At 53.2% G+C, this 24,072-nt stretch overlaps 4 protein-coding genes and 3 non-coding genes across 7 annotated transcripts in view; 5 read left to right on the top strand and 2 right to left on the bottom strand.

Moving 5' to 3' along the window:
- The window catches only part of C2CD3 (C2 domain containing 3 centriole elongation regulator), a 48,919-nt gene extending 43,240 nt beyond the window's left edge, over positions 1-5,679 (top strand). Inside the window, exon 32 of the mRNA XM_032201538.1 lies at positions 5,445-5,679. Coding sequence (XP_032057429.1) covers positions 5,445-5,588 — 144 coding nt within the window. The 3' untranslated portion in view covers positions 5,589-5,679. The remainder of the gene's footprint in view (positions 1-5,444) is intronic.
- On the top strand, positions 2,313-2,384 carry TRNAP-AGG. The gene has a single exon. It is a non-coding gene; the product is annotated as a tRNA-Pro (tRNA).
- On the top strand, positions 3,606-3,677 carry TRNAP-AGG. The gene has a single exon. It is a non-coding gene; the product is annotated as a tRNA-Pro (tRNA).
- On the top strand, positions 4,906-4,977 carry TRNAP-AGG. Its single transcript has one exon. It is a non-coding gene; the product is annotated as a tRNA-Pro (tRNA).
- On the top strand, positions 5,539-9,032 carry LOC116497651 (mitochondrial uncoupling protein 3-like). Its single transcript, XM_032201526.1, has 7 exons — positions 5,539-5,593; positions 7,374-7,510; positions 7,594-7,804; positions 7,935-8,132; positions 8,376-8,477; positions 8,571-8,751; positions 8,927-9,032. The coding sequence occupies exons 2-7, from the start codon at positions 7,385-7,387 to the stop codon at positions 9,030-9,032; spliced, it is 924 nt and encodes a 307-aa protein (XP_032057417.1). The 5' UTR covers positions 5,539-5,593; positions 7,374-7,384.
- A 608-nt stretch (positions 9,033-9,640) lies between these two features.
- On the bottom strand, positions 9,641-14,125 carry DNAJB13 (DnaJ heat shock protein family (Hsp40) member B13). Its single transcript, XM_032201513.1, has 8 exons — positions 14,058-14,125; positions 12,529-12,632; positions 12,264-12,425; positions 11,406-11,563; positions 11,096-11,209; positions 10,406-10,519; positions 10,115-10,191; positions 9,641-9,844 (listed from the first exon to the last, which is right to left on the bottom strand). The coding sequence occupies exons 1-8, from the start codon at positions 14,123-14,125 to the stop codon at positions 9,691-9,693; spliced, it is 951 nt and encodes a 316-aa protein (XP_032057404.1). The 3' UTR covers positions 9,641-9,690.
- Positions 14,126-15,053: 928 nt separating this feature from the next.
- On the bottom strand, positions 15,054-24,054 carry PAAF1 (proteasomal ATPase associated factor 1). The gene is made up of 12 exons (XM_032201501.1): positions 23,997-24,054; positions 23,879-23,919; positions 23,016-23,119; positions 22,743-22,832; positions 20,531-20,629; positions 20,000-20,150; positions 18,812-19,006; positions 18,380-18,471; positions 17,728-17,843; positions 17,158-17,240; positions 16,696-16,778; positions 15,054-15,504 (listed from the first exon to the last, which is right to left on the bottom strand). The coding sequence occupies exons 1-12, from the start codon at positions 24,041-24,043 to the stop codon at positions 15,427-15,429; spliced, it is 1,179 nt and encodes a 392-aa protein (XP_032057392.1). The 5' UTR covers positions 24,044-24,054; the 3' UTR covers positions 15,054-15,426.
- Between the last annotated feature and the right edge of the window lie 18 nt (positions 24,055-24,072).

Genomic DNA, 24,072 nt, shown 5'->3' with positions numbered 1-24,072 from the left:
AAGGAATTATTTTGTATGGCTGTACCTTCAGTGTAGACTAGAAACAACACTTTCATAACACAAACTTAGCACCTTTGAGGTGTTCTAAAACTGCAGCTGGCCTGCAAAGGTCCAAACATCCTTTCTTGGTTTGTTCTTGATCTGCTCCCCTTTCATTTTCAGCCATGAAAGCTCTTCTTTTTTTTTTCTCAAGCAAGTTCCCCAGAGCCAGTAAACTTCTCCTCTTAACCTGCTGAACAGAAATGCTGATGTTCTTCTTCGTTTTCATGATCAGAAGCTGTGTTCCCCACGTCTGCCTGGGACAGGGCATGCTGTCTGCGTTGGGACACGAAGCTTTTGCTGTCCAGAAAGCAGAAGTAGGTGCAAGGTCACTGCGTTGTAGCCTATTAACACAGATCTGCTTTCACTCCTGCGTCAGCGTGCAGACAAAACTTGTCCTGCTTGCTGAAAGCAAGGGCTGAAATGCTGCTCGCTGCCAAGGTGCTTACCCAGATTCTCTGACCTTGAAACGAGCCGACCCTCAGGACCTCCAAAATGCCAATAAATCCCTTTGCTTTGCTCAAACCCCTGGCACACAGCAGGTAGGTAAGCCCAGGCTGGTTTAAGTGTCCTGCTGTATCGCAGCCTCTTCTATAAAAAGGAAAGCAAAGCAGCCTTCTGTGCGTAAGTCCTCTTCTTCTCACATTTTTCCGAGGAAAATGCACCCTAAATATGCAGTGCTGAGGCCAAAATGCCTTGCTAAAAATCTGTGTGTGTAGGGAATTTACATATTTCAAAGAAAAATGGCTGTAAAGGGAAGTACAGGAGTACTGGAGCAAAAACTGGAGCAATAGGATTTTGGGCACCTCTCTCTCTGAAAAAACGTGCAAGTGGTATGTTTGCAAGCCCACCTCGTTTACTGTCAGTCAGGAGTGTACAAACCACAATCCATCACCTTGGTGTCATCTAACAGCAGCAGGCAGCTGCTCCCCTGTCGTGTTTTTAGTTTAAGAGCACGGGGCTCCTTTGGGGTGAGCCATCGCACCAGGAGTTTCAAAACATGAGCTGCAAAACACGAGCTGCTGCATCTCCCTGGCAAGCTGTGCCCAGAGAGTCTGTGTACAGCACAAATGCTCGTGAGAGAAGAATTTGGGAACCAGTTTCTAGAAGGCAGGTTCTGCACTGTCCAGGAAACTTCTAGTTTCAGTAATGAAATCTCAAAAGTTCTCCATCAGACAACAGAAACCTGCTCCAATATAAACCCGCATCTCCTGTAGCATCGCACGTAGCTCCCACATGGGAATTCCTTGCTGTGTTTGGGTTGCTTTGGCTTTTTTTTAGGCCTTTCTGGTTGAAGGGATGAGGCAGTCCGTGTAAATTCTTTGCAGCTACATAAAGCTGGTGGTCAGGAGCGGATGCTGCCTTGGCACGCTGATATTGGAAGCCTTTCACCAGCCCCGAGCTCTCCCTGTGAACATTTTTCTCCATGAACAGCTAACGAATGCTGCACAGAGACCAGAGAGCCAGCGTGAGCCAACACGGAGGTTTCAGCTCTTTCCCAAACAGTTTGCTCAGGGAACAGGGTGGGAAGGAAAAGCTGCTGACCCATCTTCTCTGGACAGCCTTGAGCAGAGTAAAAAGGAGGTGGGGTGGCCAGCGAGCATCTCTTTTTCCTCGCTTTTAAGCTCCTGATGTTGCCAGGTCTGTGTTTAATACCTCTCAGCTTCTTACGTTTGGTTGAGGCAAGGTTATCCTAGAACAGAGAGAAAAACAAAGGATTCCCGTAAATATCGATGTGTATTTTTCAGGATGATAAGAATTGATGCTGTTTTTAGAGGATCACAGGCCCTAGCTGTTTTCCTGGGTGGTCTGAAGTTTTTTGTAGCACTCTGTGTGTAATTTACATCATTCACAGTACAAAATGGGGAATTGGTTTTTAGTTACGATAATTTATAGCTGGTTTGTTGTGAGCCTTTTCTGCACTGCTGGATGTGAAGACAAGCGAGCTGTTCCCACCCGTGTCATCCTTTTTATGGACCAGGCAGCCAGCGAGCAGCGCTGTCATCTCGGTGAGCGTTACCCAGCACAAGAAAAAAACAGACTGCTTGCTCCTAAAAAAGCCGTTTTCCTCCCCAAACACCGCCTTGAGGCGGAGATGGAGGAGGCAGCCCGGGGATGTGGGCCAAAGGCCGGGCTGGTGTCAGCTTTTGGAGCCAGCGCCGGCCTCTGGGAGAGCCTCAGCCCTGTGGGCAGCGAGGTCCCAGCCCCGCACCGCACATCCCACACGGGCACCCGGGGCTGGGTCCTCAGCTGCCTCAGCACCCCAAATGTGGGGCTCGTTGGTCTAGGGGTATGATTCTCGCTTAGGGTGCGAGAGGTCCCGGGTTCAAATCCCGGACGAGCCCTTCTCTTTTAGGACACCAAGGCCAACGGCATCGGGTTTGTGTGGCCAGCAGGGCCTCTGCTCACAGGGAAGCAGGGCCAGGAGCAGAGGGAATGGCCTCGAGTTGTGCCAGGGGAGGCTCAGGTTGGCAATGAGGAGACATTTCTGCTCAGCAAGAGCGGTCAGGCCTTGGGACGGGTTGCCCAGGGAGGTGGGGGAGTCCCCGTCCCTGGGGGTGTTCAAGGAGAGGTTGGACGTGGTGCTTGGGGACAGGGCTTGGTGGGGACATTGGTGGGAGGGGGAGGTTGGACCAGGTGATCTTGGAGGGCTTTTCCAATTAATACGTTAGGTTTTCACTGAAATGGGAGTTGCTTTGTGTGCTAAAACCCCATGTTTAGTGGCACTGGGACATCTGTGAGGAAGTCCAGCTGCTGGGGGGTCCAACTCCCTACCAAAGCAGTTCCCTACAGCAGGCTGCCCAGGTTGGCATCCAGACGGGCCTTAAATATCTCCAGAGACCCCACAACCTCCCTGGGCTGTCCCAGTGCTCCGTCACCCTCACCTCTTTTTTTGTGTTGGTTTTCTCTGTGATTCTGTAAAGAGCAAAAATCAAAGCAGCACCTGAGGGATGGAAACATTTAAGGGGAAATTATCCAACTGGTTACAGCAGCGAGCTGTGGTGGGAAGCATCAGCCCTCCTGCCTGCCAGGCCGGTGCAGGACCAGGCCGGGTCAGCACAGCCGAAGATTAAATTTGGGAGATGTCGGTGTGGGGTGACAGCCTCTTGGCCTTGTCTGTGTGTGAGAAGTGGCACTGGTGTTAAAGCAGCTTTAGGCTCTTCCCGAGCCTCTCATCCCTCACCCTGGGCTCCAACAAGCACAGCTACACCCAGCCCGTGCAGGGCAGGCCGTGTTTCATCCCACAGACCTCTTTTCTTTCACCAGCAGGGCTGTCACAGAGCTACCACTCGGCGTGCTCACCGTCTGAACCCGGCACAAGAAAAAAAACAGACTGCTTACTCCTAAAAAAGCCGTTTTCCTCCCCAAACACCGCCTTGAGGCGGAGATGGAGGAGGCAGCCCGGGGATGTGGGCCAAAGGCCGGGCTGGTGTCAGCTTTCGGAGCCAGCGCCAGCCTCCAGGAGAGCCTCAGCCCTATGGGCAGCGAGGTCCCAGCCCCGCACCGCACATCCCACACGGGCACCCGGGGCTGGGTCCTCAGCTGCCTCAGCACCCCAAATGTGGGGCTCGTTGGTCTAGGGGTATGATTCTCGCTTAGGGTGCGAGAGGTCCCGGGTTCAAATCCCGGACGAGCCCTTCCCTTTTAGGGCACCAAGGCCAACGGCATCGGGTTTGTGTGGCCAGCAGGGCCTCTGCTCACAGGGAAGCAGGGCCAGGAGCAGAGGGAACGGCCTCGAGTTGTGCCAGGGGAGGCTCAGGTTGGCAATGAGGAGACATTTCTGCTCAGCAAGAGCGGTCAGGCCTTGGGACGGGTTGCCCAGGGAGGTGGGGGAGTCCCCGTCCCTGGGGGTGTTCAAGGAGAGCTTGGACGTGGTGCTTGGGGACAGGGCTTGGTGGGGACATTGGTGGAAGGGGGTGGGTGGAGCAGGTGATCCTGGAGGGCTTTTCCAATTAATACTTTAGGTTTTCACTGAAATGGGAGTTGCTTTGTGTGCTAAAACCCCATGTTTAGTGGCACTGGGACATCCGTGAGGAAGTCCAGCTGCTGGGGGGTCCAACCCCCTACCAAAGCAGTTCCCTAGAGCAGGCCTGGCCCAGGTGGGCATCCAGACGGGCCTTAAATATCTCCAGAGACCCCACAACCTCCCTGGGCAGCCTGTCCCAGTGCTCTGTCACCCTCACCTCTTTTTTCGTGTTGGTTTTCTCTGTGATTCTGTAAAGAGCAAAAATCAAAGCAGCACATGAGGGATGGAAACATTTAAGGGGAAATTATCCAACTGGTTACAGCAGCGAGCTGTGGTGGGGAGCATCAGTCCTCCTGCCTGCCAGGCCGGTGCAGGACCAGGCCGGGTCAGCACAGCCAAAGATTAAATTTGGGAGATGTCGGTGTGGGGTGACAGCCTCTTGGCCTTGTTTGTGTGTGACAAGTGGAACTGGTGTTAAAGCAGCTTTAGGCTCTTCCCGAGCCTCTCATCCCTCACCCTGGGCTCCAACAAGCACAGCTACACCCAACCCATGTAGGGCAGGGCCGTGTTTCATCCCACAGACCTCTTTTCTTTCACCAGCAGGGCTGTCACAGAGCTACCACTCGGCGTGCTCACTGTCTGAACCCGGCACAAGAAAAAAACCAGACTGCTTACTCCTAAAAAAGCCGTTTTCCTCCCCAAACACCGCCTTGAGGCGGAGATGGAGGAGGCAGCCCGGGGATGTGGGCCAAAGGCCGGGCTGGTGTCAGCTTTCGGAGCCAGCGCCAGCCTCCAGGAGAGCCTCAGCCCTGTGGGCAGCGAGGTCCCAGCCCCGCACCGCACATCCCACACGGGCACCCGGGGCTGGGTCCTCAGCTGCCTCAGCACCCCAAATGTGGGGCTCGTTGGTCTAGGGGTATGATTCTCGCTTAGGGTGCGAGAGGTCCCGGGTTCAAATCCCGGACGAGCCCTTCTCTTTTGGGACACCAAGGCCACAACAGCATCCGAGGTGCTCGTCCCCCTGGGCTCTGCTCTGCTGAGGCCGCCCCTCGAGTGCTGGGTTCAGCTTTGGGCCCCTCACTCCCAGAAGGACATCGAGGCCCTGGAGCGTGGCCAGAGAAGGGCTCCGAAGCTGGGGATTTTTGTTCAGTGGTTCTGTTTGAAACGGACACTCAGGTATAACCTGGGAAGGAGAAAATGGGGATATTGAGAAGGATGCTGAGATATTTCCAAAAACGAGGAGCACCCACACCCAGCCCAGGCATCGATGCCTCTCAGTGTGCAGGGTGAGAAAAAGCCCTTGGAGGAGAACCGGTGAGCGAGAAAAAACCTCAGGAGGGTGATTTCTGCCTATCCAGCTGCTCACAGGCTGCAAAATTTATACCCAGCACCGGGCAGAGCTCGCAGATCTCTAAAATTTTGTTCCTTCTCTCGCCAGAGCGGACGCGGAGCTGCGCTGGGAGGGATCCCCTACCGAAGGCCGAACCATCAGAGGCCGGCGCTGGCCCCAGCAGCGATCTCAGAAGAAGAAACCCAAAGAATCGCCCGGATTTTCTCTGCTCAGCTCTCCAAGAAGGATTAGTGAGGGTGAGAGGCCGGCCGGAGCAGCTGATGTCCAAGCCACGGCTCCTGCCTGCCACACAGGGAAAGGCTGAGGCCTCCGGGGGAGGAGAAGGCAGCAATTTAATTTGTCTAATTGGGGTTAATTTAAAGGGAGGCAGAGCCTGGGGGTCAGCCAAGGGAAACTGAGGGACTGCACCTCACGAGGCCAGCTCCCAGCATGGCACCTGCTCGATTTCTGAGCCTCATTCCTGTGAAATTTCTCCAAAAATTTCTCCACCCCCTTTTATTTTTTTTTTTTTTTTTTAACCAGCTGGGTGAAGCGCCCCATTTTGGGGCAGCTCCTTTGTCTTCAACCAGAGGAGGTTGAAGCCGTTAAAACCATTAAAAATACCTTAAAAATCGGCCGTCCCTGCGGGGAGCTGAGGGCTGCTGCCTCCCTGCCCGCGTGTGCTGGGGACGGGGAGAGGAGATGAGCTCCCTCCCCGCCTCCTACACCCCAAAATCGCTGCTGGGAAGCAGTTTGGTGATCCTGTGAGTGCGAGGTGCTCGTGTAAATACAGACCAAGGGGTCCTGTAAAATAGCGGGGTGTGTACAGAAGGGTTTTTTCGAGCAGTGTGGCACTTTTATAACGTAAATTATTTTTGTACCTGTTTGATAACGGCTTTGATGCAAACCGAGCTAAGTTATTTTTGTACCAGTCCTCGACCGCTGTTTGTGTTTCAATAAAATTAGGATTTCTTCTCTCCGGGTGAGCAGGGCTTGATCCTACAGCAGCCTCGAGGCCCTCATGTGTCCCGTAAAGGTCCGTGCTTTGCGAGGGGACAGCATTGCTGCCTTGCCCAAGGCCGTCCTCTCTGGAAAAAAGCTGCCTTTAAAACCCCACTTTTGAGGTTTTGGGGTCAGAATGGAGGGAACCAGTTTCATCATCCCTTTTTTCTCCCTTTTCTACACTTTTGTCTTTCGTGGGCCAGTCCTAAAAGCGTAATTCACCACCGGTGTCTCTCTCCTTGCCCCTGCGGGGAGGTGAAACCATTTCCAGAGCCTGTTGGGGCTGCGCTGTGCCAAGTGTCTCCGTACCACACGTCCTCAGCTTCCCCTGCAAGAACAGGAAGGCCACGAGGGCTTCCTCCTCCCCAAAAACCCCAGGGTGGGGTCGGGAGCACCGCGCCAGCACGGCTGTGAGTTTTAAGACAGCAGGAAAGGGAAGAAAAGGGATAATTGTTGAGCTTTCATCCCATCCTCAGCCTCCAGCACTGTCCTGAGCTGCACCCCAAGCCTTTGCCCAGCGGGGTTTTGCTGTCCGAGCCTGGGCACGGGCACAGAAAGGTTTTTCCTTCGTGTCCTTGCCCTGGGGTCGCTCCACGTGAGCTCAGGGGCCACGTTGTGGTGGCTGTTGTAGGAAATCCCGCTGGTAAACACGCTCAGCAGCGATCCCAGCGGGGCAGGAGCGTTTTTGGAGCAGGGATCGAAGCGCAGCAACCCCCTGGTGGATTCCAGGCAGCTCAAATGCCACCGGGGGACGGGGTTTTGCTGTCACCCGACACTGGCAGCTGCTGGAACGTCCCCTGGGTGCTATATAAAGGGAGGGCCAAGGAGCTGGCTCGCAGGGCGATGGCTGCGAGCAGAGAGGTGTGAGGAGGCAGCCGGGGACGCGCTGCCCCCACGGTAAGGCCCCGGGTGAAGAAAAGGGGGAAGAATTTGGCTTCTGAGCCTGTCCCAAGGCAGCCGGAGCCACCCTGGGAAATTGTCACCTCTGTCCCCAACCCGGGGGCCTGGACCGAGCCCCTCTGCCTTCCCTTGCAGCCCCCGTGGCCATGGTGGGCCTGAAGGCCCCCGAGGTGCCCCCGCCGGCAGCCGTCAAGTTCCTCAGCGCCGGGACGGCCGCCTGCATCGCCGACGTCTGCACCTTCCCCCTGGACACCGCCAAAGTGAGGCTGCAGGTAAAAAAAAAAAACATAAAAGCCCCCAAACGGGCTCGTTTTAGGGCGGCAGAGGGTAAGGTGACGCTGTCGGCACCCTACAGATCCAGGGCGAGGTGCGGATCCCCCGCAGCCCCAGCACGGTGGAGTACCGGGGAGTTTTGGGCACGCTGAGCACCATGGTGCGCACCGAGGGGCCCCGCAGCCTCTACAGCGGGCTGGCGGCGGGGCTGCAGCGCCAGATGAGCTTCGCCTCCATCCGCATCGGGCTCTACGACTCGGTCAAGCAGCTCTACACCCCGAAAGGGGCCGAGAGTGAGTGCGGCGCCCGCCAGGACCCTGCCCCGTGCAGTGCCGCGGGCGCAAACCCCATCCCTGAGCTCTCCCCAATGGTGCCCGACCCTAAAACTCATCCCAAATCTGCCCCGTGTGTGAATTCCCGCAGGCACGGGGCTGGGGGCGAGGCTGCTGGCGGGCTGCACCACGGGCGCGGTGGCGGTGACGTGCGCCCAACCCACCGACGTGGTCAAGGTGCGATTCCAGGCCCACGGGGCGCTGCCGGACAGCGCCCGGCGCTACAGCGGCACCGTGGACGCCTACAGAACCATCGCCAGGGAGGAGGGAGTCCGAGGGCTCTGGAGAGGTAAAGGAGTCGAGTTTGGGAACGGGAAGGGAGGAGGAGAAGGGTTTGGGTTGGAAGGGAGATGAAAATCCCGCTCAGCCCGGCCTTGGGCGCTGCCAGGGCTGGGGCACCCCCAGCTCCTCTGGGCAGCCTGGGCCAGGCCCTCAGCGCCCTCAGAGTGCAGAATTTCTTCCCAGTTTCTTCCCAGTTTCTCCCCAAGCGCCGTCCCTGGTGCCACCGCCCTTTTCCTTCCCTCCCTCCCAGGGACGCTGCCCAACATCGCCCGCAACGCCATCGTCAACTGCGGGGAGCTCGTCACCTACGACCTGATCAAGGACGCGCTGCTGCGGGCGCAGCTGCTGACAGGTGAGGCCGGGGGCAGGGGACGCCACCGGGCGCCGTCCCCGTTCCTAAAACCCTCATGGCCCCGTTTTTTTTTTTCCTCCCTCTCGTCCCCAGACAACGTCCCCTGTCACTTCGTGGCCGCTTTCGGGGCCGGGTTCTGCGCCACGGTGGTGGCGTCGCCGGTGGACGTGGTGAAGACGCGCTACATGAACGCCGGCCCCGGGCAGTACCGCAACGTGCCCAGCTGCCTCCTGGCCCTACTGATGCAGGACGGCCTCGCCGGCCTCTACAAGGGGTGAGTTTGGGGGAAAAAACCGCAAAATTGCCACACGCACAGGCACCGGGGGGTAAAAAACGCGATATTACGGCACGCACGGGCACCGGGGGGGGGCTCAGCACCTTTGGGATGCCCCCAGCAGGGTTTTGGGGTTTTGGGGACGTCCCTTTCAGCCCCATTTTGCCCCGTACAGGTTCGTCCCCTCCTTCCTGCGCCTCGGCTCCTGGAACGTGGTGATGTTCATCTCCTACGAGCAGCTGCAACGCGCCGCGGTGCTGGCCTGGCCGGCTCCTTCCTGAATCCCTCCAGCCCCTCTCGCCAGCGTGGGCGAGGTGCAGGAGTGAATTCCCCTAAATGCTGCGGCAGAAGGGGGGCAGCGAGGCCGAACCCCCCCCGGCACGATGGGGACGATGCCGAGGACCAAAAGGGGCCCCGAGAGGGACCGGCGAGGCGGGCGGAGGCGCTGCAGGCGGCCGCTTGGAGGGACGTGGGAGAAAAGGTGTCCAGAGAGGAGTTTAGAGGGGAATTAAAAACGTTTGTAGGGTTTCCAGCCTGGCAGCAGTGGGAACGAGACGAGTGGGATGGAGAGGTGTGGGCAGGTGGGATGGCGTTGGGGGATGTGGGAACGCGGTGATTCCTGGGATTTCCTCACTGATTCCCCGAATAAATCACCCCTATGGGGTCAGAGCGCAGCGGGACTCGGGGTTCCTTCATCCTACAGGATCGTTAGGGTTGGAAAAACCCTCCAAGCTCATCTGGTCCCCCTACAACCCACGTAGGGATGTGAGGGGTTCTCCTAAGGAATAACAAGGAGCCCGGCACTCCTGCTCCACCAAACCTCCCCCCCTGACCCCATACCAGCGCCCCGTCCCCACAAAACCCCCTGGAAGCCGGGTTTTGGGGCAGAAATCCCTCGTTTTCGCACCGGTCTGGGTGCTGGCAGCAGAGCTTTATTGCCTAGGAGAGCAGCGCGCTCTTCAGGAGCATTTTCTTCTCGGGCGTGAGCTGCCTGGGGAAGCAGATGTTGAAGGAGATGAGGAGGTCGCCCCTGCGCCGGGGCTCTTGGGGCAGCGGCATCCCCTCGCCGGGCACCACCTTGCAATATTTGGGGCTGCAGAGCAGAGGAAGGGGGGGGGGGCTGAGGAGCTCCTGCTCCCCAAATCTGCCCTTCCAGAGCCCCCGCTGCTTCTGAGCGAGTTGCTGAGGAGCAGATTTGCTCCCCCCGTGGTTTATTTTCCCCTTCTCAGCTCCGTCCCTGGAGGCAGGCTGCCCACCCGCCCCCTCCTTGCTTGGTTTTTTCCCTTTCAAGCCCCCTCCGTGCCTCAGAAGCCCCCCAAAAAGAGGCGAGGAGCCCCCCACGGGGTGCAGGAGCACGACTCACTGCACGATTTCGTTGATGGGGACGTTGAGCAGCCGCCCGTCCAGCGTCCTCACCTCCACCGTGCAGCCGACCAGCGCCTGCGAGACACAGCAGAGCCCCGGAGCTGCATTTTTCAGCCCCAAAGGGATAAAAAATACCCTTTGAAATAAAAATAATAATAAAAATACCCCCACCAAGCAGCCTCTGCAGCCTCCCAGCACCCAGCAGTTGCTCTGCGCCCGTTCCTGGAGGTTTTTGGGGCCCCTCAGAGCGCGGGAGGAGGCGGCAGCTCCTCACCCGCTGGCTCCTCACCTTTCCCAGGGGGATGGTGGCCACGTAGCTGAGGTTGTCGTCGGCCCTTTTGAACCTCAGGTGAGGTTTCTCCCGGACAACGAAGGTGATGTCAGCTGGGATGACGTTGGGACCCTGAAAGCAAAGGGGAAAAAAAGGGAAATGGAGATGGAAAAGCTTTAGATAGGGGAAGGTGACGTGACCGCTTGCTCCCTGCTGGCTGGGGAGAAAAGAAAGGGATTTTCGTCATTTAGGGGGAAAAAAAATGTCTTTATCAAAGTCTCCTGCCGAGCCAAAAGGCTAAAAAGAAATTAAAATCTTTAATATTAAAAAATATATATATTAAAAAATATTAATATTAAAATAAAAATCAAGTTTTGCAAAGGTGAGGACAGACGGAACGCTGCCACTTTCGGTTCGTTTTATCCGAAGGAAAAGTCAGACGGAAAGAAAAAACAGAAAGAAAAAACATAAAGAAAAAATGGCTAGAAAGAAAAAATGGACAGAAATAAAAAATGTCCAGAAAGAAAAAAATGGACAGAAATAAAAAAATGGCCAGAAAGAAAAAAATGGCCAGAAATTAAAAAAATGGTCAGAAAGAAAAAAATGGCCAGAAAGGGCTCTTTTTTGTCATTTTTTTTGCTGTGTTCCTGAGCACAGCAGCACTTCTCTGCTCTGGAGGGATCCGTCGCTCCCCTGCGCGGCCGTTACCTGGTCCCCTTCCTTCTCGAAGGTGATCCTGGTGCCTTGCCTCCAGCCTGGGCGCACGTCGATGGTCAGGATCTTGTCCCTGATGGTGCTGGTTTGGCCGTCCTCGTTCATCACCTTTGGGGGCAGATGAGGGTGAGGAAGAGTTTGGCGAAGCAGCAGAAACCCCTCTATAAATTCAGCCCTTCCCGTCGGATTTCCATCATCTTTTGGGCTCGATTCCTGGTTTTTTAGGTCCCGTGGCGCAGGCCCAGCCCCAAAATTTTGGGTTCTGCGAGGGGAAGTCCCCACCCTGCTCATCACGAGCCCTTACCCTGCGGGAGATCTTGATCTTCTTGGTGCAGCCGTGGAAGAGATCCTCGAGGGAGAGGTGGAGATCCCGCACGATCGGGGGGTCCTGCTTCAGCACGCCGCGTCCTCGCAGCCCCCCGTAGGGCACAACCACCTCGGAGCCGTCCTCGGCGAAGAATTCTGCAAGGGGGGGTGGTGAGAGGAGGGGAAAATCAATAAAAATACAAATAAAGTAAAAAAATAAAAAAATATATATAAATATAAAAATATAAAATAAAAATATAAATATGAAAATAAAAATACAAATATAAAAATAGAAATAGAAAATAGAAATATATAAAAATAAAAATATAAAATATAAATAATAAGCATAAAAATAAGCAAAAAAAATAAAAAGAAAAAGAATAATAATAAAAATAAAAATAAATAAATATATAAAAATAAAAATATAAATATGAAAATAAAAATATAAATATAAAATATAAAAATATAAAATAAAAATATATATATAAAATATAAATAATAAGCATAAAAAGAAAAAGAAAAAGAATAATAATAAAAATAAAAATATATAAATATATAAATAAAAATATAAATATGAAAATAAAAATATAAATATAAAATATAAATAATAAGCATAAAAATAAAAATAAAAATAAAAATAAAAATAAAAATAAAAATAAAAATAAATAATAGAAATAGAAATAAAAAAGAGGAAGCACCGAGGAAGAGGATGGAGGAGCAGAAGCAGAGCCCCCCTGGCAGCAACCCCAGGGCACGTGCGAGCAGCTGGGGAGGGAAACGTCCCCAAAAACCTCAAGATTTTGGGGCTGGAGGTGGCCTCAGGACCCCGCGGGGAGCCCCCAGAGCCCCCACGTACCCGCGAAGGGGTTGTCCCCGCCGAAGAACTCCCTGAAGACCTTGTCGGGGTTGTTGTGGAACACGTAGCCGCCCGTCCAGGAGTCATCATCACCGCCCTCGAGGGGGACGCCGCCTTTGAGGCCTTCTTCTCCAAACCTGTCGTAGACGCCTTTCTTCACAGCTAGGGGACGAGGAGAGACGTCAGCGTTTTTGTAATTTTATTTATTTTTGATTTTTTGGTGTGGATTTGGGGAGTTCTTGTGGCTCGAGCTCCCTGCACTCACGGTCTCCGAGCACGTCATAGGCTTCGGCCAGCTGCCGGAACCGCTCCTGAGCCCCCGGCTCGCGGCACTTCAGCGGGTGGGAACGCAGCGCCTGCAGGCGGTAACTGCGGGGAGGGAGGAGGAGGAGGGTGAGGAGGAAGATGGTGAGGAGGAAGAGGAGGAGGAGGAGGGAGATGGTGGTGAGGAGGGAGATGAGGAGGAGGAGGGAGATGGTGGTGAGGAGGGAGATGATGAGGAGGAGGGAGATGATGAGGAATATGAATATGATGAGGAGGAGGAGGAGGAGGAGGAGGAGGATGGTGAGGAGGAAGACAGTGGGGATGAAGATGGAATATGAGGAAGATGATGAGGAAGAAGGTGAGGAGGAGGAAGATGATGGTGAGGAGGGAGATGAGGAGGAATATGAAGATGAGGAGGAGGAGGAGAAGGAGAAGGAGGAGGAGGAGAAGGAGGAGGAGGGCGATGAGGAGGGTGATGAGGAGGATGATGATGGTGAGGAGGACGAGGAGGAAGACAGTGGGGAGGAAGATGGGGAGGAAGACGATGGTGAGGAGGAAGACAGTGGGGATGAAGATGGAAGATGAGGAGGAGGAGGAGGAAGATGATGGTGGGAGGAAGATGGAAGATGATGAGGAAGATGATGAGGAAGAAAGTGAGGAGGAGGAGGAGGAGGAAGATGATGGTGAGGAGGAAGATGAGGAATATGAATATGAGGAGAAGGAGGAGGAGGAAGATGAGGAGGGTGATGAGGAGGAGGATGATGGTGAGGAGGAAGATGATGATGAGGAGGAAGACAGTGGGGAGGAAGATGATGATGAGGAAGATGAGGAAGAAGGTGAGGAGGAGGAAGATGATGGTGATGAGGGAGACGAGGGTGAGGAAGATGAGGAGGAAGTTGATGATGATGAGGAGGAGGAGGAGGAAGACGATGGTGGGGAGGAAGATGATGACGAGGAAGGAGATGATGGTGAAGAAGATGAGGAGGAGGAAGACAATGGTGATGAGGAAGATGATGAGGAGGAAGATGACGATGATGAGGAAGATGATGATGAAGAGAGCCCATCCCGGAGGAGGATGAAGAAGATGAGGAAGATGATGAGGACAAGGAGGAGGAAGAGGAAGATGAGGAAGACAATGGTGGGAAGGAAGACGATGGTGATGACGAAGATGATGAGGAGGAAGATGATGATGATGAGAGCCCATCCCGGAGGAGGATGAGGAAGATGAGGAGGAGGAGGAAGACGATGGTGGGGAGGAAGACAATGATGAGGAAGGAGATGATGGTGAAGAAGATGAGGAGGAGGAAGATGAGGAGGGAGATGACAGCGATGAGGAAGATGACGATGAGGAAAATGACAACGATGAGGAAGATGACGATGAAGAGCGCCCATCCCAGAGCCCCACACACCCCCCAAACCCCCTCCCACCTCCCAGCCCCGGCCGACTACAGCCCCCCCAAGCCCCGCAGCCTCCCCCCCGACCCCCCTAAGCCCCCCCAAGCCCCCCAGGTCCCCCCAAGTCCCCCTCACGCCCGCTGGATGTCGGCGGTGGAGGCGCCGCGGCCCAGGCCCAGCACGGCGTAGTAATCCTGCCCCATGGCGGCCCCGTTGCTAGGGGCGCGGCGCGGGGCATGCCGGGAGTTGTAGTTCCCCCCGCGCTGTGGCGCCGCCGCCATCTTGTGCCCCTTCTAACGGGTTTAGGATGGAAAAATGATTAAAAAAAAAAAAAAACACTGCATTTTCAGCAGTCCCAAAATAAAAATCCAGCTGTCCCGGCTCAACACGTGCAAAATATATTCTGCGTATGGTTTCATACGTATTTAGGAACTGACTGTGGTTATTTCAGTGAGCCTCAAGCTTTATGGGGTTCAGGGTGAGATTTAATCATGGCTCTGTGTCAATAGATAGAAACTCACGTATTTAGCCCCAAAACTGTGAAAAAGCAAGGGAACCTTGACGAAAATACAGAGGCCTGGAGCTTGTGTAGTCTTTTTAGCAGAGAAAATAAAGAAGCAGACAGGTAGCCAACAGAGAGAGGTAGCCTTGAGCTAGAAGAAGCAAGGAAGATAAAGGATTTAAGTTAAAAAATAAGGAGAAAAACAAGCTCCAGACTGACCTGAAACAGCTCCAGACTGCCCTATAGCAACCTTTTTCTCATTAAGGGTCAGTAACGTTTTATAAATTACACCCATCAAAATACAAATGTGGGATTTGGTGTCATTTCCCCTCCCCCCAGTCCTTTGTAATGTGTAAACTCAGTAGCAATAATTGCGCTGGAATAGCTGATCAAAAGTAGCCTAAGACATCGTTTTCACAAGTTTGCTGTGTCTAAATAACAGTGATCGAAGTCAGAGGTGTGCTTGCTTTGCAAAAGATCACTAAGCACCTGACTCTGCAGAATTATATATTTAATTACTTAATTGAAAGACCTTCATGTGGATTCTGACTGTGTGCTTATTGGCATGAGGCACACACCTACAGACAACATCTCAGCCAGAGCTTTTTTTTATTATTATTATTTTTTATTTTTAAAATTCTCATGAAAACATTGTTCCCCATGTTACCAAAGCAGCTGCTTTATTTCAGTCCATACCACAGTACAGTCACGGCCACCGTGCCCAATCCCAGTTTAATCCCCCCCTCAGAAACGGCAATTTTTAACAATAGTTAAAAAAAAAAATAATAAAAAAAAAATGATGCAATGCCAAGAACCTAACACCTCAGAGCCACTCACCAATGAAAAAAACAGTTATCTTCTAACAGGGATCCCCCTCCCACCAAAAAACTCCCAATTAACAGCCTCAGACACTTCTATTTACACATCTCACACGCACTGTACAGGAACAAAAGCTCGGAACAGCTATTCCAACACAGCTCTGCTAGTCTGTGCTCACAACACCTAGAGGTCAGAAAGCTGATATCTCCTCACTACCCCGTCTCTGCAGCACGTATAAATCTGCTTCTCCCAAGAAGCCACCTGAAAGGAAAAAAAAAAAAAAAAAAAAAAGCAGTATTTAAGCACAGGATCCTTCACGTGACAGTTAAACATAAAAGAAGAGATGGCCAACACCCTGCAGCTTCTCTAAGAAGAGCCTGGATGTCTAGAGAAGACGTGTGCCACCTTAAACTTTCTCTCTCAGAACAGATCTCTTCCATCAATCACCAGTCACCACCATCTGGCAGGAAGCGTTTCCATCTCCCCTCGGTACCTAACAACTCACTGAAGGACATTCACACATACAGGAAAAAGTTGTTCTTTCCCTCGGATTTCCAGACAGCCCAAATACCAGATTTACAGGCAGGCTTGACAACCAGCTCTGGCACTTGTTGACAGAAATCAGATTTCCTTTTGGACTTTATTTTTTTTAAACCAGAAGGAACAGCAGGTGACCACCTCCTGAAACACATGGGCAGGTTTGAAAGAACACTTCAAGACTTCACTCATCTCAGAGATGAGCAGGAAAGTGCTCACATTAACGGGTCTTCTGTTAGATCTGAAGGGGAAAATTGGTTTTGCTCATATGGAGCCAAATTCTGCAGGTCAATTCAGCCTCAGAGTGATGCTGCATGGTAACCTTGTGTTTAGTAGGTCAGAGGACTGTGCAGCTAGGACAGCATAGAACTAGGAGCTAATTTCCATCAGTAACACAAGGTTCGGAGCCCAAGGAACGCCAAAATTACTCTCCCTGATCTGTGCAAGCTCAGCAGGGCTTCTGGACACAGAATTTCACAAGTACTTTCCGGGCTCACACTGCCAAGGCAAGGACAGGCAGCACTGTGCCACCAACTGTTGCTTTTACCCTGCTAATCTCCCAAGCACAGATCAATTCCAGCTTCCCTACAGAACCACGGCTCTGTAGGATCTACTCCAACAACAAAGTTTGCTGCTGCTGCTTCAGTTTTGCTCCTGCACAGCGGAGATAATGCTACCCCGGAGCCCAGAGAAATGCTGACGGGATTTGCTTATGCAAAATATTCAGATTATTCAGCTGGGGAAAAAAAAAAAATAAGCTGAAAAGTCAACTGCGTGGAGGAATACACCGTGTGGGCTGCCAACTCCTGAGATAAATCAGAGGATCAAATAAATATCAAATAAATGCAGCTGAATGCTAGCTGGTGTCTCCTTCCCCAGCACCTTTTACCTTCGTTAATGTACCCTGCTCCTTACCTTGTACACAGGGTCACAATCAGCCTCCGTGAGGTCGATGACATAATCGAGGTCTTGCTGGATGATAAAGCAGGTTCCGTCACCTGGTGAAGCAGAGGAGATATCAAGCAAGGAAGTTTTCATGGATTGCTGAAATAAGCCACATTCCTTTTACAATCAGCACGACAGGCCCAGCAGAAATGCCCGAGAAAAGGGAGATGTGCTGTGAGGGCACCGGGGAGATGGGAAAAGGCTCTGATGGGTGAGAAGCACCTTGGAGACCCCATTTTGGAGGAACACAAGAAAAAATAAATCAAAAAGCAAGCACATCATTCCTACTGCAACCCCTTTGTGCCATGGAAACTGTCCTTCTAGCAGCTGACACCCAGCCAGCGCCCAAATATGAGGGTAACACAGCAAGAGCACAGCACTGCTCGGTTTCATTACACGATCTGCACTGCCACGACACAGCACCCCGGTTACCTTGGCTGGCAACAAATCCATCCCGGTACGGAAGCAGAGAAAGCACTGGCGCTCCTGATCTCTGAATGACCTGGATTGGAGCACTAAAAAGAGAAGCAGAAACAAAGAAAAATTACGGTTTGTAGTCAAGAACCCATTCCAGAGTGTCAGAACTGATCCAAGAACGTGAGCTAGGAATTAAAAGATCACGAGCAGAAGATAAGACACGGGGACTCGATCAGAAATTAGCAGCCCGTTGTCTAGATGCAGAAAACACAGCACAGTTGGACAACACTCAGAAATATGGTTTAATTTTGGGGTCCAGGAGTTGGACTCAGTGATCCTCGTGGGTCCCTTCCAATTCAGGACATCCCACAAGATCACCCACACCAGCAAAAGCATCACCCTCAGCGCTCCCCGAGAGAAAAAACCATCTGCAAGGAGCTCAAATGCTCTCAGTGCCATTTTTTTGGGCTGCATCCACCCTTCAGAAGAGGCACCATCTCCCAGCACCCGTGGCCTGGTTTCTCCTTCCCAGAGGAAAACAGAAATTTGCCGTTGAAATACCCGCAGCCCCAGGCGGGCACTCACTTTGTGTTTCTCACATCCAGCTGGTAGATGTTCCCATCCTGAGTCCCCGCCAGGAAATAAGTGCTCGAGAGGAATGTGCAGCAGTTGAAGGCGTCGGAGCCGACAAAGAGGAACACCTGCGAAGGGAGGACAAGGGTCAGGGCCTCACAAACGGGGACAAAGCAGCCAGAGGAGGCAGAGGAACAGGAACTGAGTTATTTAGGAGGTCAGCGTGGCTGTTTCTGAGTCACGGCACAAACCAACACGTGGAGCAGCAGGACCAGGTTGGCAGAGACCACTCCTTTCCTCACAGAGCTGTGCCACACGCTCACCGAGGCTGCTCAGTGGGATCTGCTCCGCCCAATTTTCACTCCCCACAAACCCCACGAGGAATAAAATCTGCTACAGGAGTTTCTGTCCTGCTATCGGCCCTGGTATCAGCCCCCGAGGCCTGCCAGCTGCCTTGCCCTTGCTGAAGGAGCACACGAGTAATTCTTATTCCTCAAAACACGGGGCTGAGGCCCTGGAGATGGGTTTGTAAGAGCAGTTTTGTGTCTCAGAGCACTCTCAGTGGTTGGAAACAGCACTGTGTGCAAACCACAGCTCTGTGCAGACCATCTCCTCCTGAAAATGGGATATTTTGAAGAGCACGACCAGATCTCGGGCTCCTTACCGGCTGCCTGCTCTGCAGTCCCACTCCTTGAAGCTTCTTGTCTTCTCGAGCCAGCAGCAGGATTTTCCCTTCTGTCCCGATCTCGCGTTCACCTGGCAAGAGGACAACAATGAGCTCCAGCAACGTCCCAGCAGGGAGACTCGATGGCACCAAAGCCTGACGGTTGCGACCACCCCTGCTGAACCCAAAGCAACTTTCCTGCTAAAACAGCCTCCAGGATGCAGCGAGGTGGGCCAGTAATCCAAAAACCCTCAGCTTTAACCACTCAAATTGCTTGATAAAGCTCAATTCCTCCCCAGAACCAGTGTGTTCTACTCTCACAACCCTCGCGAGGGCACGCGGCAGCACGCCGTGCTCTCAGAATTGTACAGAATTGTACAGGGAAGGAAAAAAGAAGAAGAATAGAGATGAATTTCAGAGAAAGCTCCTCACTGGGAGTTTTTTCGGGAGCGCCCAGGTTCACCGAGTTGTCAGCAGTGCCCACGGCGATGCCGTTGACAGGGGAGCCGCAGTCAGCCAGGACACCCAGGCAGGCGGATTTGCCGCAGTCCCAGAGCCGGGCCGTGCCGTCTCTGGAGCAGGAGAGGACGTTTCTTCCTCGGTCCACAATGGCAGTGTCCAAAATCCCTGCAGCAGAGCAGAATCCACGTTCAGAGACAGCACAGGGGGCAAGAACATCTCTGAGAACATCTCAATTTCTCAAGGCACTCAAGTGCGAGCCCCAAGGCGCCGTTCCCAGGGTGCCAGCAGCAGATGAGGGCAGGGAGGCTGCACGCAGGCAAATCGTGGGGGGTGAAACGTGGGGCACGGAGCCACAGCTGCCGGGTTTCCACCTCCAGAACCATCCTCTCACAAGCAGAGCCGTGAGATTTGGTCAGGAAGGAGGGAATTTGGGGAGGGTTTGGGCGTCCGATGCTGCACCCCCAGCTCCTCGAGACTTGCTGATGAAGCGTTCAAGTTTGTAAACGGGATTAAACAGCTGAAGCCTTAGGATAAACCCAGGCTGCTTCCGAAGGAAGGGTCCTGGAAACCAAATCCTTTCAGAGATTACGTCAAAGAAAGGCTCCATCCAGGAACTTGCTCTCAGGAGCCTTTCTGCTAGCTCTTTTTCCATCCCTTGGAGCCCTTCACCGCCCCCTGAGCACAGGGAACAGCATCCTTTATGCAAAAACGCATGGAAGGTGAGGAATTTACTCTGGTTTAGTTTATTCCAGCCCTTCTTAAGGAATAATCGCTTAGGCACAGCACAACTGTGCCTGCCCGAGGTCTGCACGCCCCTAACAAGCTGCTGGGTGCTTTTGGGGGCAAGGGGAAAAAAAGGAAGAGGCTCTGGGTGGAAATATGATGAGCTGGGAGCGAGGAGGAGGCAGTCCCAGTGCAGCAGAGGCCACCAAATGCAGGTCAGGGCTGCATCCTCCCCCTCTACGCCTTAATCCGGGAAGGAAACGCAGCTCAGGAAGACCTGGGATCTTTTTATTCACACCCTGGGGGTTTAAAAAAAAGCTCCTCGGGACTTTTGCACGGCACAGAGTGCAGCAGGCTGGTGATCAAAGCCCTCAGGTACGAGATAATCAGCACAGGCAGCACCAGAAGCCTTGGGGAAGGCCAAGCACTCCCTACCTCCTTTGTGACCCTGGAAGGTTACGGCGCAGCTGGCGTCTTCCACCGACCAGATCTTTAGCTGGGCGTCCATTCCCCCGCTGAGAACCACGAGGCCCGACGGGAAAAACCTGCAACAATTCACATCATACACATGGCCTTCCAAAAGTCTCTGGAAAAACAAAGAGCTCCGTGCTAGTTCCGTCGTCGTCACCCTCGCGTCAAGCAGCTCCTGAGCTCGCAAACTCAGGGGAGGAGCTGGCAGCTACCGTCAGCACCCCGGCTGTAAATCCCAACCACCCTTCCTCATTTTCACCCCGGGACTCTCCCCCTCCGCTTGCTGGGCTTCAATTCTTTCTGGAGGAGGCGTGCTTGCCAGCAGACACCCCGTAAAACCCCCGAGATGTCAAATTTCTAAGAGCTTTTCAAGCAAAAACCAAATTCTTGCTGGCCCCAGGGCACAGGGGGCGAACAGCCTGACCAAATCCACGGCTGAGTGATTTTAGTAACGGCACAGGCAGGGTTTAAAACACCACAGCCACCCGCTCTTACTCTGATTTCTCCGTTTGCAGCCTGCCAGATTTTCATGGTCCCGTCCGTGCTGGTGGACACGCCGAGCCCCCCGCCGCTGGAAATATCCAGGCAGGTAACCTGCAGGAGGACAAAACAACAAATTCCAGTTTTGGAGGATTCTGTACGCCAGTATTTCTGCTCAAAACCATTTTTTACACCACCTGGAAGTTTCCTTACCACTAGCTGAACATTTTCAGCCTGAAAACGGTCTCCTAATGTTTAACATCCTTCAGCCAGGACTCACAGCCTCTCCCCCCTCAAATTCTCAATCAATTTTTTGAGGTTTTAACTAAGCTTTCCCTTAGGAAATCAAAACCCAAGCGGATCCTGAGCGTCAGGCTTCCTCCACAGGAGAGGGACAGCACGAAAAGCCCTCCCCGACTGATCTCCGGGCTGAGCTGCAGCCAGCGGGACTGAAACCTGGCCCAAAACCCTCCAGATTTCCTGTAATCGCCACCAATCTGACAAAAGAAATTGTTATTCCCTGCCTGTCTCTCTGCAGAGATCCACAAAGCAGCGAGGGGAAAGAAATGCTGAGTCAGGAGCCTGCGGAGAGAGCAGCCGTGTCGTGGGTTTCCCCCAGGTGAAGCAGGAATCGGGATTTTTCTACAGAATCCTGCAGGCAGCCACGAAATAAGCTGGAGAAGTTTTTGCAGCATCCTGTAAAAGCCATCCCAGCCCCGCAGAGGGACAGCTGCCAAGTTTTGCAGGATTTTAAAGGTGCTGGATCCGCGCTTTATTATCTTCAGAAGCTCCCCGGTGATTCTTGATGCACTTTGTGGGGTTTTGCTGAGAGGTGACAGCTCGAGGCCCCAGATTTAAGGATGATGCTCTCAGGGAAGCCTTTTTAGGAGGTGTGTCCGACTTTTTCAGGCACAAGTTCCCCTAAATAAGCACGAATCAGCCCGAACTGCTCTCTGGGACAGCGATTGCTCACACCATGGTGAATTTAAACAGGGCCCAGCTCAATACCCAACCTCCATTAAAAAAAAAAGAGGGGTTTAGGGATTAAAACAGGAGTTAGAAGCACGAGGTAATGGCTCAGCCATTACAAGAGCCATTAAGCACGTTTACTCACAGACTGCTAACGTTTTCTTTAACCAACCTGTTGCAATTTGCTCCCTCTCAAGCAAAAAACAGCCTGGGAAGGAGGTTTAAGGAGGAAAAAAAACCCTCGTGGACTTTTGGCACGTCCACAAGCTTTCAGGAGTGCTAAGGAAGCACGCAGGAGTGCTGAGAACAGGAGGCAGCAGGTAAATAGGATTTATTTTTTTTTATTTTTTTTATTTTTTTTTCCACCTCGGGTTAAGCACTCTGCAAACTCAGAGCGCTTCCCAGCAGGGCCCAGCTACGTCTCCGAGTGAAAAAAAATAATTTTTTTTGGTCTGAATTGGCCATTTTGCAGCACTCTGAGCGAGGAGCTGCACTTGGTGTATCCCCAAATGAGTCCTGTGGTTATTGAAACGTGAAGAAATGCAAGAAAATGCTTAAAAAAAGCCCTGCAAGTGCTGTAAAAATCACATCGGGTGCCTGCGGTGATGTGCAGCCTGAGTTTTTGGCCAGAAAAACAGTTAAAAAAAATAAGAAACCAGCCCCAGCAACCTGTTCTGGATCCCAGAAATGAGAAACCTGCCCCAGTTCTGGATCCCGCAGCTCGCTGCTGTCTCCTCAGCCCTGAGCCCCGCTGCTCCCAGGGGAGGCAGCCCAAATTTTGAGGGCGCTGTCAAAAAAATCAGCCCTGCACCTCTTGGGTTTCTCTAGTTCTTCAGCTGCCACCCTCAGATTTCTCTATAATTACTCCTCTACTGCATCTCCTTGCAGGAACCCTCTAAAATATACTTCAGTGCTCACCTCAACACATTAATATGGAAAAAAAATACCAATATTCTAGGAAACAGAGAAAAATTAGGATCCTTATGGCTTGAAATCACTCTGAATTTGTTAAAAAAGGAAGATTTTTAGTCACAGACCGAAGCCAGCCCTCGTTATCAGTCCCACCTGAAGGTTTGGTGTCTTACAAGTTTCATTTCTGAAGCCTGCAGTGCCCTAGAATCATGCATATCACGATTAGTTATGAAAAAAAATGGTTAGTTTTGGAAATCCAGGCAAGCATCGAAAGGATCTTGGGCTTTTTTTGGGGAAGTTTAACCCAGATTGTGAGGCTGAAGGCTGGGAGGTGCCGTGAGCTTACGCTTTTCTGGTGGATTCTGGAGAAGGTGGTGAAGGGCGCCAGGAACTTCGTGGAGACGTTTTCGTGAGGGCAGGAAACGAGGATGCTTTTCTGGGGGAGAAGAGGGGAAAAACAGAAGCGTGTTAGTGCCGCTGGGATGCTTCTGAACAGAGGGGCTCCAAACCGGAGCTGAGAGACCCCGAGCAGCTCAGGATCCCTCAGGAGAGGGATTTTGGCTGCCCTAAGACCACGGTCACTTCACACAGACCCCCCGGCCCACCCCAGCCCCGGCACCTTGGTGATTTCGCCGACCACGAAGCCCTCGGAGGCGGCAATATCGGGGACGCCCTCGGTGCTGAGCCCGCGGCGGGTCAGGCTGCCGTACAGCGTCGGCTTCCCTGCGGGGAGAGGGGCTTTCAGCTTGACCCTGACCACCCCCAGCCTACAAGGACTCCCCCAGCCCCTTTACAACCTACAAAGCCCTTCCCCAAGCCTTTCAAAACATCCCCTAAAGGCCCCCCAACCCTTTAAGGCTCTCCTCCAGCCCCCCCCAAGCCCTTAAGATCCCTCCTCCACCTCCCCAATCTTTCAGGACCCCCCCCCCAAGCCTTTAAATACACCCCAGTGCCCCCCAAGCCTTTAATACCCCTACTCCAGCCCCCCCACAAGCTTTATGGGTTCCTCCTCCCCCCCCCAACCTTTAAGGACACCCCCCAGTACTCCCTCCCTTCCCCTACAAGGACCTCCTAGCCCACAAGGACCCCCCCAGATCCTCTCCAACCTTAACCCCCCCCCCTAAGCCCTTAAGAACCACACCCCCCCAGCCCCTAAGCACCCCCCAGCCCCCAAGGCCCCCCCCCCAAAAGCCCTAAAGACCCCCCACACCCCTAAGGACCCCCTCTCCAGCCCTTAAGGGCCCCCCTAGCCCCTAGGGACCCCCACAAGATCCCCAAGACACCCCCCAAGCCCTTAAGGACACCCCCAAGCCCCTTAAAGACCCCCTCAGCCTTTAACGATCGCCCCCAGCCCCTTAAAGACCCCCCAAAGCCCTTAAAGATCCCCTCCAAGCCCCTTAAGGACCCCCCAGAGCCCCTTAAGCCCCCCCAGCCACCCCCTCACCCCCTCACAGCCCCCCTAACCCCTCCCTCAGCGCTCACCCGGGCTCCTGCAGCTCAACCAGGCCTCGCCCTCGTCCCTCCTGTGGAAAAAAAAGCATCGGGGGTGAGAAAGGGGCCGATTTGAGGCGGGGAGGAAGGGTCCGGGCCCGGCTCCCACCTCAGGGCCCGGCTCCAGTCGCTCTGGATGCGCAGCGCGGCCGCCATCTTGGCGAGGCGCCCTCCTCCTTCCCGTC

This window comes from Aythya fuligula, chromosome 1 (assembly GCF_009819795.1).
Source record: "Aythya fuligula isolate bAytFul2 chromosome 1, bAytFul2.pri, whole genome shotgun sequence".
NCBI lineage: Eukaryota > Metazoa > Chordata > Aves > Anseriformes > Anatidae > Aythya > Aythya fuligula.
This window is presented reverse-complemented; position numbering and strand designations above follow the sequence as displayed.